This window comes from Esox lucius, chromosome 24 (assembly GCF_011004845.1).
Source record: "Esox lucius isolate fEsoLuc1 chromosome 24, fEsoLuc1.pri, whole genome shotgun sequence".
Lineage (NCBI taxonomy): Eukaryota > Metazoa > Chordata > Actinopteri > Esociformes > Esocidae > Esox > Esox lucius.
The window spans coordinates 4818284-4835225 of NC_047592.1; the positions used below are offsets into that span (position 1 = coordinate 4818284).

At 43.4% G+C, this 16942-nt stretch overlaps 1 protein-coding gene across 1 annotated transcript in view; it reads right to left on the reverse strand.

Annotated features, from left to right (window-relative positions):
- LOC105030915 (pyruvate carboxylase, mitochondrial) overlaps positions 1–16942 on the reverse strand; it is a 202581-nt gene that overhangs the window by 172527 nt on the left and 13112 nt on the right. Inside the window, exons 7-9 of the mRNA XM_029117567.2 lie at positions 12877–12994; positions 12520–12587; positions 12332–12415 (exon numbers count right to left, since the gene is read on the reverse strand). Of these exons, the coding sequence (XP_028973400.2) occupies positions 12332–12415; positions 12520–12587; positions 12877–12994 (270 nt within the window). The remainder of the gene's footprint in view (positions 1–12331; positions 12416–12519; positions 12588–12876; positions 12995–16942) is intronic.

Below are 16942 nucleotides of genomic sequence, written 5' to 3' on the forward strand. Positions count from 1 at the left end.
ACGCTTACAGCTGCACACACTTATGCTCCCGTGGAAATGCAGACACACCCACCATCCACAACTCCCCCACTGAATGGGACGAGAACGGACCCATTCATTCCTTCAGTCAGCTCTAATCCAGCTCTTCTCCTGCTATCAAGAAATCTATTCTGTCACTATTTTATCTCCTCTTTCCCAGAACAATCCATCTTTACGCACATTTACTACATATCCCGGGGAGTAGAGTGGGAAGAGGAGAGGACGAAGAGGAGAGCAGGAGGAAGATGGAAAGGAGGACAAGCGGGAGGGAGGAAGAGAGAAGAGACAGCAAGACTAGAGAGGGTTGATATGGAGGAGAGAGAAGAACAATGAAGAGAGATGAAAGTATGAAGGAGCAAAGAGATGGTCGGATGGAGGAGAGAGACAGAAAGAAGGAATTGAGAGACGGAGTGATGAGGAGTAGAGAAACGGAGGGATGAGGAGTAGAGAAACTGAGGGATGAGGAGTAGAGAAATGGAGGGATGAGGAGTAGAGAAATGGAGGGGTGAGGAGTAGAGAAACTAAGGGATGAGGAGTAGAGAAACTAAGGGATGAGGAGTAGAGAAACGGAGGGATGAGGAGTAGAGAAACTGAGGGATGAGGAGTAGAGAAATGGAGGGATGAGGAGTAGAGAAACTAAGGGATGAGGAGTAAAGAAAATGAGGGATGAGGAGTAGAGAAACTAAAGGATGAGGAGTAGAGAAACTGAGTGATGAGGAATAGAGAAACTGAGGGATGAGGAGTAGAGAAACTGAGGGATGAAGCAAATAGAAAGATGGAGGGATGAAAGAGCAAAGCAATAAAAAGATGGAGGATAGATATGAAAGATAAGAGGAGTACAGAGATGGATGGAGGGATGAGGAGTAGAGAGAGATGGTGGAATAAAGAGGCATGCAGAAAGAGGGATGAGAGGGGCAGAGAGGAACAGAGGAAGAGAGATGGTGACAGACAGAGACAGAGGGACAAAGAGAAAGCTGAGCTGAGTTGAACCAAACAATCTGTTAGACAGTAACTGGGTAGAACTGTTGTCCCCATAGCAACCATCCCCACCAAACCATCAAATAAATCAACATAAAGAATGGTTACCGTGGTGACATGCTATAATGTGATTTCTTGTCATGGATTTTATTCTCCATCTATTACATGTTTACAGTTGTTATTGTTGCTTACTGTTCTTAATGTTGTTTGGGTTATTTATTGTTTTATTACTTTTGTTAATGTTGTTCATCGTTGTAAATGTTGCTTTACTTTATTTGGTAGTTAGTGCTGTCTTAGTGTTGATAAAGTTAACGCAGTTAAACCCAAAACCCTTTCTCAAACATTACTCCTTAACCACCCGGACTTCATATGAAATCAACCCAGCCAGATGAAATTAATGTCCAAATGGTCACAGTTTGATTGACAGTCAATGGTTTGGTTTCACCAACAGACGTTCATCACCGTTCTCAATTAACCTGTTGTAAACACACACACACACAGACAGTTACAAACACACACTCAGTTACATGTAATGACACAGGTAGAAACATGTACATGCACAAACACAAACACACACACACACAGTTACACACACACACAGTTACACACACACAGTTACACACACACACACACACAGTTACACACACACACACACACACACAGTTACACACACACACACAGTTACACACACAGTTTCACACAGACAGTTACACACACACACAGTTCCACACACACACACTCACAGTTCCACACAGACAGTTACACACATACAGTTTCACACAGACAGTTACACACACACAGTTCCACACACACACACACACAGTTCCACACAGACTTCTCCCTCTTCTGTAACTTGTCAACAACACACAAGTTCCGCCTCGGTACTTCTTCAAGAGAGCTCCACTTCTGGTTCTCCTGTACGGTTCTCCTCCTCATCTCCAGACATCCCCTTCTTCCTCTGCCCTTCCTCTATCATCTTCCCACTATCTCCCGTACCAGCGTGTCAGTGCACAGTGCAGCAGGCTTGTGTGTGTCTGTGTGTGTGTGTGTGTCTGTGTGTGTGTGTGTGTGTGTCTGTGTGTGTGTGTGTGTCTGTGTGTGTGTGTCGTTAGTGTTACTCCCACTCTGCAAAACTTGACGCTGCCTCAGGGAGGGAGAGACAAGTCATACCTTTCATGACAGACATGCATTCATGTGTGTGTGTGTGTGTGTGTGTGTGTGTGTGCTTGTGCGTGCCTCCGTTTGTGTGTGTGTATATGTGCATCCGTTTGTGTGTGTCATTCATCAGACGTTTTTATCCAAAGAATCTGAGATTTTGAAAAGCGACTTGGCAAAGTGTTCAGAGGACGTTCATGAGTCGGTGGTCCCGGGATTCGAACCCACTATTCTGGCGATGGTATAGCCACGCTCCAACAAGTGTGTTACAGTGAATACCTGAGTAGACAGCCGACACATTATGTCAGCAGGCTTTTGGAAAAGGGAGGAAAAAGACAGGAGGGTTGGGAGAGGAAAGAGGAGGTGTGAAGCAGAGGAGAGAAAGAAGAGAAGGGAGTGAGAGACAGAGAGGAGGAATGGGGGGAGAATGGGGGAGAGAGGTGGTGGGAGGGGGAGATGTACAAAGAAGAAAGCGAGTTTTAGAGGGAAGTGAAGTTTCGACAGCAACAGCACTGTAAAGTCAGTAGCAGATACTCCGACTGCTGACAGAAGAGGCGGGGAGTGGTTGTTATTGTAGAAAGAGACGAGGACATATAGGAATCAGAGGCAGATAGAAAATAATTTTATTGATAATAAAAAAATCTATTGAGATAAACCAAAAACTCCTAATTAGAACATTGGATTGAAGAAACAAACACACAAAACAAGCTACGTTGCTGTCGGGGGCCCTAAACAGAGATCGTGAACTGGCTGAATATCTTTGTACTGTCAAAGATGTGAAGCAGAGACAGCCACAAAGTACAGAGTCAGTGACCACACCCTAGCAACTGAAAAAAGGAGACATGAAATCCTGGTTACCAAAAGACTCCAAAGTATGTGGTGACTGTAGGACAGGTGAAAGAGACACAGAGATGTGCTTTCTCCTGAAATGTGACAAATACATCTCCATTAGAGAGAAATATTTGGGAAAATTCTGTATGTTAAAGAATTGGACGGAAAAACTAATTTAAAACTAATTATTGGAGAGGGACATACAGCAAATATTTCAGATTTGTGCACAGGAACAGTGAGTAATCATACACACACAAAACACACACATACAATCATCTATACTAATACAACATACACTTAGATACACAATCACACACACACATAACTACATTCCTAATTGTATTCTATTTATTTTTTATCACTGTAATGATAATTGTATGAATCTTTTTCTTATTGCATTGTAAAATGCCTTGGCAACACGGTTGAAAATTGCACCAAAATTGCATCCCTCCCAAAAGAGAGGGATGAAGACAAGAGTGAGATAGAGATAGAGAGAGGGATGAAGAGAAGAGTGAGGTAGGGGGAGAAAGAGGGATCAAGAGAAGAGTGAGGTAGGGAGAGAGAGGGAAGAAGAGAAGAGTGAGGTAGGGATAGAGAGGGATGAAGAGAAGAGTGAGTTAGGGAGAGAGAGAAGGATGAAGAGAAGAGTGAGGTAGGGATAGAGAAAGGGCTGAAGAGAAGAGTGAGGTAGGGATAGAGAGAGGGATGAAGAGAAGAGTGAGGTAAGGATAGAGAGAGGGATGAAGAGAAGAGTGAGTTAGGGAGAGAGAGAAGGATGAAGAGAAGAGTGAGGTAGGGATAGAGAGAGGGGTGAAGAGAAGAGTGAGGTAGGGATAGAGAGAGGGATGAAGAGAAGAGTGAGGTAGGGATAGAGAGAGGGATGAAGAGAAGAGTGAGGTAGGGATAGAGAGGGATGAAGAGAAGAGTGAGTTAGGGAGAGTGAGAAGGATGAAGAGAAGAGTGAGGTAGGGATAGAGAGGGATGAAGAGAAGAGTGAGTTAGGGAGAGAGAGAAGGATGAAGAGAAGAGTGAGGTAGGGAGAGAGAGAAGGATGAAGAGAAGAGTGAGGTAGGGATAGAGAGAGGGATGAAGAGAAGAGTGAGGTAGGGAGAGAGAAGGATGAAGAGACGAGTGAGGTAGGGATAGAGAGAGGGATGAAGAGAAGAGTGAGGACTCAGAACATTAGTAAATGAATGGAGGGGGAAGAAAATGAAGAAAAGTGCTGATGTGAGTGTGTACGCGTGTGTGTCTGTGTGTCTGTGTGTGGGTGTGTGTGTGGTGTGTGTGGTGTGTGTGTGTGTGTGTCTATCCAACCCCTCTTTCATTAGAGCCTTTTCCTCTCAGGACAAGAGATGGGGAAAGAGAGGGAGAGTTGAGGAGAGAAGAGAAATAGGGAAAGAAAAGTTGGAGGGAGTTAAAGGGGGAAGAAATGAGAGAAAGAAGCGAGAGTGAGCTAGAGACAGACAAGAGCGAGGGAGGAGAGGGAGAGCAAGAAAGAAAGAGTGAGAGGGGGAAAGACACAAGAGCAGGAGAGGGTGAGGGAGAGAAGAACGAGAGGGAAAGGAAGAGAGGTAGAAAGAGGTAGCGAGATAGGGCAGAGAGACGGGGGAGAGACGGGAAGAGAGACGGGAAGAGAGACGGGGGAGAGAGACGGGGGAGAGAGACGGGAAGAGAGACGGGGGAGAGAGACGGGAGAGAGACGGGAAGAGAGACGGGAAGAGAGACGGGAAGAGAGACGGGGGAGAGAGACGGGGGAGAGAGAGGTCGAAAGGGAGAGAGAGAGGGGGACAGAGAGAGAGAGAGGTGTGGAGGGGAGGTAAAAGTAGGACAAAGTGTGAGGGTGAAGAAAACATCTTAAATAATTTGACTGAAATGAACGAGTGAACGAGAGAACAAGAGAAAGCTTCCCGTTTGGAATTATCTTCGTCTCGTCTCTATGTGTCTGATTCTGATCATCTCTTTCACACACTTGTTCCCTCTAATAAATGAAAACATATTCATGCCTATCTAGGGATGACTTCTGAGTGGAGCACAGTCCTCTGTGCCAATACGTGCTGATTTGATTGTTAATTATTTTTTACATTAGCCCACGGCACGGCGAATGTAAAAAAAAACAGAACAGGCACACAAAATTTAACTGCCTGAAAATTACCAGGCCGATTGGTTTAGGTCAGAGGTCATGCTATATCTATACTGTGTGTGCGTGAGTAAAGGGGGTGAGTGAATGTGAGCAGACAAGGAGTTTGTATAAGCTGGAGGTTGTGAGTGTGCAAAAACACCCTGCACATCTGAGTGGTAATAGTTAGTTAAAGGCCCACTCCAGCTAGTTTAAAGGTACACTCCAACTAGTTTAAAGGTTGACTCCAACTAGTTTAAAGGTTGACTCCAGCTAGTTTAAAGGTACACTCCAACTAGTTTAAAGGTTGACTCCAACTAGTTTAAAGGTTGACTCCAGCTAGTTTAAAGGTATACTCCAACTAGTTTAAAGGCTGACTCCAGCTAGTTTAAAGGCTGACTCCAGCTAGTTTAAAGGTTGACTCCAGCTAGTTTAAAGGTTGACTCCAGCTAGTTTAAAGGCTGACTCCAGCTAGTTTAAAGGTTGACTCCAGCTAGTTTAAAGGTTGACTCCAGCTAGTTTAAAGGTTGACTCCAGCTAGTTTAAAGGCTGACTCCAGCTAGTTTAAAGGCTGACTCCAGCTAGTTTAAAGGTTGACTCCAGCTAGTTTAAAGGTTGACTCCAGCTAGTTTAAAGGTTGACTCCAGCTAGTTTAAAGGCTGACTCCAGCCCTTTGTTTGCAGATCCTAATGATATCTAGTGGCTTCCCATCATGTAATACAATGGTTCAAGTCCAAAACAATTTAGAATATCAGGTATGTGTACTTTGTGTGGAAACAGTAACGGGTCACAAGTCCAATTTTCTAAGTAGTTTAGCTTTAGTTATGGGCTGACTCTAATTGTTAAAGTGGGCTTTTTTGGTCTGGGCTATCTTCAAGTAAAGAAAATGAATAAGCCAGGTTGTTTAGCACTAATTTGGCCCTAATTTATAGTGCCAGTACAAACAGGGCTAGCATGCAACTTAATTATGCTAGCTACTTCCCTAGCAGTGATGCTAACTGAACTTAAAGGGTAGGTATGTCCCTAGCAGTAATGCCAAGTGAAAGGCTAGCTACTTCCCTAGCACTAAGCTAACTGAACTGAAGGACTGGAACTGAAAGGTATTTCCCTAGAAATAAAATAACTGAACTGAAAGGCTAGCCGTTTCCCTAACTGGATGTTGGGAGAGCAGCACTCGGTAGGTGGAAGCCATAAGTTAACTGTCTTCTCTAGCAACATTTTAGTCACTGGCAAGACTGACCACCAGCGATCTGGCTCAACAGCTGGGAGACGGCAGAGGCTTTAGCATAAGGCAGTCATTCATTTCATTTTAATTTACAGCGTCGTCTTGCCTTTATTTTTCTGTCCCTCTGTCCCTCTCTCCGTCCATCTCTCTCTCCCTTCATTTTTATTTGTTTGTCCATCCTTCCCTCTATCTCTCCCCCTTTCTTTTAGTCTTCTATTGTTCCTCTCCTTCCCTGTTCACTAACTCATTATAGCTCCAATGGGTAGACAGAGCTTCCTCCAGCTATAGAGGTCTTGGTCTCCCTTCACGGCTCAACCTCCTGCCTCCACTATGTCTCCCTCTCTCCTTACCCGCCCCCCATGTCGTTCGCCTCACTCTCTTTCTCTCAATATCTCTTTCTTTCTCTATCAATAGCTCTCTGTTTCTTTATGTCTCTCTACTTTTGCTCTCTTGTGTCTCCACCTCTCCCTCACTCACCATCTCTCTCTCTCTCTCTCTCTCTCTCTCTCCCTCCATTCCTCATAATCTGTTCCAAATGGCTGAGTCTCCAGTCCCGAAATGTTTTCCCTGTCCTGCTCCCACCACCCCATCTCGCCCCCACACCCGCTATCTAATACAATGTCCGCCCTACACACACGAACACACACACACACACACACTCACTCAGCAGGCACCTGCAAATCAATCATCTCAGCAGTCAATTCGGGGGCCTGACATGTACACCAGGCAGTACGGCTTCCGGGAACACACACACAGACACACAGCGACACACAACAACAACAACAAAAAACGACACACACACACATCGACACATGCACACACACAGGAAAAGCACAGGAAGCTGAGGGGGGGGGGGGGTGAAAGGCAGAGAAGGAGGGAAACAGGGGGACAGAAAGAAAGAGAGGGGCTGAGACAGAGAATGGGGACAAAAGAAAAACATTGATTTGCAGAGAGGGGAGAAGTAGGCAGGGAGAGAGTGGGAAGTATAATTGTATGAATTTGAATTGTAATCTTGCTCATCAGAACAAGAAAACAGGAAGGGCATTAAAGATCAAATAAGAGAAAAAAGGAAGAGAGAATGAAGAGAAATATACTTTTTCGAAAACACTAAGATAGGAGAGAAGATGGAAAAAGAGAAGGAGCAATATAATTAGAACAACAACATCGTCTTAAGAACTGTACCGAGAGAGAAAACTCCCTCCTCTAGCTGTGGCCCATTTCTCTCTCAGCTCATTGTCATTCTCTGTTCAGATCGCTCTCTTTCTCTCCACAAACATGACCACATGAAGATTAGTTAACCGAATCTCTCCCCCTCCTCTCTCCCCTCTCTCCCCCTTTTCAACCTCTATCCTCTCTCTCCTCCTCATCCATCTCAGAGAAAGAGAGAGAGAGAGAGAAAGAGAGAGATAATTAACTGTGAACAACAAATTCCGGGTCTGTCTGCTTGTTCCTGTCTGTCTGTCTGCCTGTTTCAGTGTCTGTCTGCCTGTCTGTTTGAGTTGCTCTGTGTCTGTCTGAACGCGTCTGTCTATCTGTTTGTCTTAGTGTGTGTGTATTCCTTGGTATTCATTATTGTCACATCATTTTGTGCTTGTTTTTGCTTTGTAAAGAGTTTTTATTTACTTTATTTATTTCCTCATTCCCTTTTTTCGTCAGTAGCTAAAATGAAAACTACTGTTAGCATTTCCACTGTTTGCCTGCACAGCTGTTGTTAGCAAAGCATGACATATACAATTGAGTTGACGGGTGTGTGTGTGTTTAAGGTCTAACAAGGACACGACCGGCTAGTAAACCTGTCATCCTCCAGCCTCTATCTGTCCCGGGGACCCCCCCCCCCCCCCCACACACACACACACACACCCACACACACCACAACTGTTTTCACAGTGATTGACAGAAAAACTAATTCCTGACACTTACACAAACACACACACACACACACACACACACACTGACATGCAGATGAAATACACAGACAGAGACACACACTCAGTAATTGAGACAGGAAAGTGTTCACGGCCCACATCTATATTAGACTTTTGTTCTGACGGGGAAAACCTCAATACATGATTTCAAAACAGGAAACTAATCATTATGTTCTAGCTGTTATAGTTCAACAGACTGGATGTTCGTAGGGACTATTATTGTACCCATGCAGGGGTTTTTTTGGGGTGTGGGGGGTCATATTTATATGAAGAACCTTGTCACACCCAAAACATTAAAACAAGCACGCCCACAGACCATGAACATTGAGATGTTTACTAAACACACCAATGTCATCTGTCAAAATAACATCTCTTTCTTTATTCACCCTTTGATCGATTCTCCGTCTCCCTTCATCCTTCAGTCTGTCAGCACTCACACTCTCTCAGGCTTCTGTCTCTCAGGCTTCTGAGTCTACCTCCCTCGCTCTCTCTCTCTCCCTCGCTCTCTCTCTCTCTCCCTCGCTCTCTTAATTTATCAAATGACAGGCTGCAGAATCCATCGTGAGACGAATGGAACAAACATCATTTAGCTAGGTAACACACACACACACACGATCATACACACACTAATCAGGAGATCCTTCAAATAATAATCACTTCTTTCACCACAGAAAATATCACGACAGGTCTATAAGCCAGAGACCTGACAGCAATCAGCCCTCGCCATGTAGTCCAGCCATCTAGTCCAGCCATCTGGTCCAATCCTGCCCACTAGCCACCTAGTCCAGTCATACTCTGCCACTAGCCATCTAGTCCAGTCATCTAGTCCAGCCCTGCCACTAGCCATTTAGTCCAGCCCTGCCCACTAGCCATCTTGTCCAGCCACCTAGTCCAGCCACCTAGTCCAGCCATCTAGCCCAGCCCTGCCCACTAGCCATCTAGTCCAGCCCTGCCACTAGCCATCTGGTCCAGCCCTGCCCACTAGCCATCTAGTCCAGCCATCTAGTCCAGCCCTGCCACTAGCCATCTAGTCCAGCCATCTAGTCCAGCCCTGCCACTAGCCATCTAGTCCAGCCATCTGGTCCAGCCATCTAGTCCAGCCCTGCCACTAGCCATCTAGTCCAGCCATCCAGTCCAGCCCTGCCACTAGCCATCTAGTCCAGCCATCTGGTCCAGCCCTGCCCACTAGCCATCTATTCCAGCCATCTAGTCTAGCCCTGCCACTAGCCATCTAGTCCAGCCCTGCCCACTAGCCATCTTGTCCAGCCACCTAAACCAGCCATCTAGTCCAGCCATCTAGCCCAGCCCTGCCCACTAGCCATTTAGTCCAGCCATCCAGTCCAGCCATCCAGTCCAGCCATCTAGCCCAGCCCTGCCCACTAGCCATCTAGTCCAGCCATCTAGTCCAGCCATCTAGTCCAGCCCTGCCACTAGCCATCTAGTCCAGCCATCTGGTCCTGCCCTGCCCACTAGCCATCTAGTCCAGCCATCTAGTCCAGCCCTGCCACTAGCCATCTAGTCCAGCCCTGCCACTAGCCATCTAGTCCAGCCCTGCCCACTAGCCAATCTAGTCCAGCCATCTAGTCAAGCCCTGCCACTAGCCATCTAGTCCAGCCCTGCCACTAGCCATCTAGTCCAGCCCTGCCACTAGCCATCTAGTCCAGCCATCCATTTTTCTTTTACACGACAACAAACCTCACCCCTTTTTTATTTCATTATTTCTCCGTTATCAACAGGGTAACTGGGATTTACATTGGTGCTCAGGCCAGAGGAATAATGTCTCAAAGACAACACTCAGTCACATATACTCTACTATACACAAACAACTCAGTTACACATACTCTACTTTACACAAACAACTCAGTTACACATACTCTACTATGCACAAACAACTCAGTTACACATATACTCTACTATACACAAACAACTTGAAGTAATACTCAAACTGTTAACGGTTGTATTTCTTTACATTTCAAAACCTGTAACAAGGCGTAAGTAATTTGGTTCAATAAAAGTGAATGTTTTTTAAAGTTCGCCCTTAATCCTTCAGAAACCATGAGAACGTGTTGCATTGACACTCTTGATCCTTTCATTACTCAGCAGGCTGTCCTCTCTTTCTAGACCCATTCACCAGTCCATAACAGTTCTGTTGGACTTCATGTTCAATTGACGACTTAATGAATTTAATCCTCTTAATCCTTTAATCCATCCATCACTTCACCTCCATTTCATCCCTCATTCAGACATGAACCCTCACCTGTTGATCTGTTATTCCTCCATTCCTCATGTCCGCTCCCCCCATCCTCTCTCCCCTCCCCTCCTTTTTCTCACCCCGTCCTCCTGTGCCCTCCCCTCCACTCTCCTCTCTTCTGTCCTCCCCTAACCCTCCTCACCTCTCTCTCTCTCTTCTCTCCATACCGCTCTCTTGTTTCCTCTCCTTTCTTTACCTCTTTTTCCTTCACTAAATTCCATCCCTCTCGCCTCCTTCCCCACATCTCCTTCCTCTCACCTCCTTCTTCTCACCTCCTTCCTAACCTGTATTCTCCCACCGTCATAACACATCATTTAAACGTTTTCTTTATTTTATTTTGCTCAGTGCCTCACTAAAGATGCATGTAAATCACTTATTAGAACTCTCTTGCCCACTCAAAGATGGCAACCTAAATTTTTTACTTAAAAATACTGTAGCTGATGTAATTCCAGCATTTGCTCCATGGAAATTACAGTTTATCTTTTGCATAGATTCTTAGAGAAATTACCCATTTGTTTTTCACATTAAATATCGTTGCTTACATGACTGTATTAGAGATAAAAAAACAAAACCAGGATGACATCTGTCTTGATTTCAGCCTATGCATTAATAAAAGCAAATAATTTTGAATTAAATTGTGTAGATATTCACCGTATATGATTGGCTGTCAACATTGTCTAAGGTGGATTAGGTATTTATTCATTGGATGGTTCTCCTACCAATCAGGCTCCTGCCTATAAACATCCAGGCTATTTGGATCAACAAAGATTTGAAATAATAATAAAACAAGGCAGTTAGGAAGCAGAGCTTCAAAGTGGGTTTCTTTCTCAGAAATAGATCTTAACTCGCTATAAACAACAGGGAGAAGATTGTAAAGTCAGCCTCCCTGACCGTTTTTTGAGGACGGTGACACGATCCATCAGAACACAAATCTGCTTTCAGCTAGAGCATGTTGGAATACCCTGCGGAATTCTGGGAGTTGTGGTTGAGTGTCTACTCAAGTTATAATCACTGGATTGTTGTGCTCAAGGCAACCCTTGAAAATAAAACCACGGTCTCAAATGGTTTCCCTTTCCCACTAAACCCTTTATCCTTCTCATTGTCTTTAACATCCATCCACCCCTCCATCGATCCATCCATCCTCCCATCACATATCCATGATAGTATTTGGCTCTGCTGTGCCTTTTCTCTGTGTCTCTCCCATCCCTTTCCCATTGTCGTTGACAGTGATAGAACCTGCTCAGTCGCACAGGGGTAAGGAATATGAGGACAGCCTCTGATTCTCAGAGGGATCTATCACCTAGTGTCTAACCAGACAGGCCAATCTTTAGCAAGCTGGATGAGTCCACAATAGATGGATTTATCTGTGAACTCATGCTTATCCACATGAATCCTTATCCTCCCCTATCATACCTGTTTTACAGAAATCCCTTTCTCCCTCCCAACCACAACAGATACAACAAAAGACCAAGATAAAGAAGATGAAAGACCAACAGAAAGATGAAAGACCAAGATAAAGAAGATGAAAGACCAACAGAAAGAAGATGAAAGACCAAGATAAATAAGATGAAAGACTAAGATAAAGAAGATGAAAGACCAAGATAAAGAAGATGAAAGACCAAGAGAAAGATGACATACCAAGATAAATAAGATGAAAGACCAAGATAAAGAAGATGAAAACCAAGATAAAGAAGATGAAAGACCAAGATAAAGAAGATGAAGACCAAGAGAAAGATGAAAGACCAAGATAAAAAAGATGAAAACCATGATAAAAAAGATGAAAGACCAAGAGAAAGAAGATGAAAGACCAAGATTAAGAAGATGCATCCCACCTGTTTAGCTAGTTTGACAGAGTCAGAGGTCAGTCGATCTCGGAGATTGGGGTCCAGGTCCGCTGCAGGGGCTATCTCCACCACCTTCAAAATCACACAACTTTATTAACACCTTCAAAACCAAACACAACTTTATTAACACCTTCAAAACCAAACTTTATGTGCACCATCATATCCAAACTAGTCACCTTCTGATGTCTTCTCTGGATAGAACAGTCTCTCTCAAAGAGATGGATCACATTCCCATACTTATCACCTAGAAGGGAGAGAGGAAGGTGGAGGAGAGAGCTTTTTAGCAGCTACTTCAGTAAGTTTAGAAAATCCCAAACTTTCCCTGTAGACAGTAATTAGTCTGCTTATGTCCCCGATTCACACACACACATACACACACACACACATACATTTGCACACATACACTGGTTTTACACACCAAAAACCAACACAGTAATTTCAACATTATTTCCTGTTACAGATTCAGCTCAAACTAAATAATGACTCTCGTCTCTCACTCTTTCTAACACACAGACAAACACACAAACACTCACCCAGGATCTGTACTTCTATGTGGCGTGGTCTCTCAATGAATTTCTCGACAAATAGAGCTCCATTACCAAATGCTGTCAGAGCCTCAGAATAAGCCCTTTGGTAGTTCTCTTCAAGTTCCTGGAAGACAATGAATCAGTTTATTAACTAAGAAAAACATCAGTCAATCAAGCAATAGTTAGATCTTAATAGCGATCGCTATGGTAGTTTTCCTGCAGTTCCTATAAGTGAAGATCAATCGCCCGTCCATCAAACTTTGCAGACGACCTTTCTTCAGATTTTTCTACAGACACAACGTGTCCAATTTGATTGTCCTGAATACACAACACATTCACCCATCCATCAAACTCATTCTCACTAAATAAAGGCTCCTCTTATATATGTAAAATGTATAAATGTAAGCTTAGACAGTATGTATAATTTCTCCTTATTCTACAGAAAAAGCTCCTGCCTTTTGAGGGCCCTCTGTGACTTTCGTGAGTGTCATTGACTGACATACCAAGTAGGAAACCACCGATGAAGTGGTAATGAAAATGGCCAGTTAACGAAAGGTTGTTGGTTCTTATCCCAGACCCACCAAGGAGAAAAAAAACTTTCTGTCTCTGAGCTGCCACCTAATGGCTCCCATATAGTTGCTACAAGTAAGAATCTGTTGTTGGCAAACTTACCTGGTAAAATAAGAGGTAAACAACTGTACTGACACTTTATAAACTGTACATGTGGTACTATAATATTTTAACCTCTGTGCAGTTCGTTTGTATATTAAGCGTTATTTGGCGTGGGCTGCGGCCAAACAGTGGCCTGTGTTTGTTCAAAAACAAAATTTAGTTTGAAAACCCAAGTTTTGTTTCTGATCCAGTCAGGTTGTTACAGTATCTATCTATGGCATCATTTATTTCATATTCTTCTATATGTTTGCCTCGGCAATATGTTATCACTTTCCGTGACAGTAAAGCCTTACCAATTTAATTGAATTTAGAGAGAGAGAGGAACAGTGAGGGGGAGGGAGAGAGAGAGGGGACATTGAGAGACTGCGTAAGGGGGAGAACTAAATGGAGAGAGACACATTGTGAGATGTGTGGGGTCATAATATCTTTGGTCTACGTAACAGCTAACAATTTTGACTCAGCTGAGACATTGCATTCAGAATTATGCAAAAGTATCCTTAGGAGCACAACCCAAAAACCACAAATAATTTATTCAGAGCTGAGTTATAGCTATAGCCACTAATTAGCTAAATCCAGAAAAGAGCTGTTCAATTGTACAATCACCTAAAGGAAAGCAACTCTCAAACCTTCCATGACAAAGCCCTCATCTACAGAGAGATGAGCATTGAGAAGATCCCACTAAGCCAGCTGGTTTTGGGGCTCTGTTAACAAACCCAAACAGACCCCAGAGTCCCAGGAGGAACAGACCCAATCTAATTTTAAGAAAACAAAGAGAAAACTCACACTGGGGAATGCTACCCGAAACAGAGTGTACACAGTGGAAATGTACCTGATCTCTGTGATATTTTTTTTACATTTAGAAAGAGTTATACAGCTATAATACCATATGTACAGTTTATAAAGAGCTATTATGACAACCTATTTTTCGGTAGAGTTATAACAATATTGTGCAGCAGGTCTGCAAAGAGTTAATGCCACAACCAACCCATATAACACTCAACCAGAAAGAGATACAGAAAAGCCAGAACACGGTTCTTTTCCGTGGGTCAAGTTCAGTGCTTAGAACCATTTTGGCAATGTAAAAGTAGTATCAGTGCATGGAAAAAAAACTAGAATGAATAATGGTACATAACAAGACACTTCACTCCATCTTCCTCTAATTCTCTCTAATGTCTCTTACTTGGTTGTGCTCTCCCCCTTTCTCTTTCACCCCCCAACCCCCCCCCCAAACATTTGGTAAATTGCCAAAACAAGTGGAAACCAATGCAATAATTACCTGCAATAAAAAAAATAACTAACGCAAAGAAAATGAAGAAACTATGCGCAGAAGGATTTCTCCCTGCCTATCTCGTTCGTGCTCAGTCACTCTCTCCTTTTCTCTAAATATATCTCTTTATCTCTCTCTCTGGATCAATATTGTCGTTTATGGTCCATCTGATTAAGAGACATTGTTATCTTCCTGGTCGATTAGCCACTCGCTGGTCTCTACAGCTAATGATCACACTGACAGCTTCAGAGAACTGAGTGGCAGTGTTCTAAGCTAAATTGGAAGGCAATGCATGGAACTCCATGAGGCCTTTATTGGCAGCAAGGAGAATGCCAAGGAGTGTCCCACACACAGACGCATACACACACACAGGCCAGCATGCACGTGTGTAAACACACGCACGGTCACACAGATCTGGGATTTAAATACTCAACAAATCTATTGAAGCACTTTGAGTGTTGACGTGATTCTGCGTGGACTGCCAAATTGGCCAGATTTGAACTTTTCAGTCAAACAACCTGAAACCAACACGGTGGAGAGTCTATGAATCGATCTCTCAGTGCCAGCTATAATAGAGAACTGATGGAAGGGGCAGAAAGTTGCAAACATTAAATGGTAGAGCATTTTGTGCTTATGGTCTGTTTGCCCAGAAGTTACTTGTCAGACTTAAAACTGGTTGTTAAGGTCTCTATAAAACTGGTTGTTAAGGCCTCTATAAAATTGGTTGTTAAGGCCTCCATCAAATGGTTGTTAAGGCTTCTATAAAACTGGTTGTTAAGGCCTCTATAAAACTGGTTGTTAAGGCCTCTATAAAACTGGTTGTTAAGGCCTCTATAGACTAGTTGTTAAGGCCTCTATTAACTGGTTGTTAAGGCCTCTATAGACTGGATGTTAAGGCCTCTACAAACTTGTTGTTAAGGTCTCTATTAAGTGGGTGTTAAGGCCTCTATTAACTGGTTGTTAAGGCCTCTATTGACTGGTTAAGGTCTCTACATACTGGTTGTTAAGGCCTCTATTAACTGGTTGTTAAGGCCTCTATTAACTGGTTGTTAAGGCCTCTATAGACTGGATGTTAAGGCCTCTACAAACTAGTTGTTAAGGTCTCTATTAAGTGGCTGTTAAGACCTCTATTAACTGGTTGTTAAGGCTTCAATAAAACTAGATGTTAAGGCCTCTACAAACTATTTGTTAAGGCCTCTTTTAACTGGATGTTAAGGCCTCTATTAATTGGTTGTTAAGGCTTCGGTAGACTGAATGTTAAGGCCTCTAAAAACTGGTTGTTAAGGCCTCTATTAACTGGTTAAAGCCTCTACAGACTGGTTGTTAAGGCCTCTATTAACTGGTTGTTAAGGACTCTATTAACTGGTTGTTAAGGCCTCTATAGACTGGATGTTAACACCTCTACAAACTAGTTGTTAAGGTCTCTATTAAGTGGCTGTTAAGGCCTCTATTAACTGGTTAAGGCCTCTACAGACTGGTTGTTAAGGCCTCTATTAACTGGTTGTTAAGGCCTCTATTAAGTGGCTGTGAAGGCCTCAATTAACTGGTTGTTAAGGCCTCTATTAACTGGTTGCTAAGGCCTCTATAGACTGGTTGTTACGGCCTCTATAGACTGGTTGTTAAGGCCTCTATAGAATGGTTGGTAAGGACTGAGCACTCTGGCGTTACCACTGAATTATAGGACTAAACTGTGGCCACTCAAAGATGACCATGACAGGGTTACTAATAGATCTCCTCCTGATAAACAAGGGGATGTTGACAACATAAAATCACCCGATTGTAAAGAATGTCTCGCTCCTATTTTCACTCTACTTATATCAGCAAACAATCTGTCCTTAGCTATCTTTTAAGACTGGATTTCAAAGAATGACACTACTGGTCTCCTTCACTGCTTCCCTTACCGAACAAGACGGGAATACAATTTGGTAGTCCACATAGACAATTAGGAGGTTTAGGGTGTGGGGCCAGAATTGCACGTCTCTAAAGCGAGTATGAGGAGACCACATGTCAATGCAAACTGGCAGACGGACCAGAGAGAAAGTTTCAATGAGGAATATTTCCTCACACTTGGAACAATTATGTAGCACAAGAAAATTGAAACATTAACTTAAAACACTCCCTTCAGATGTCTTC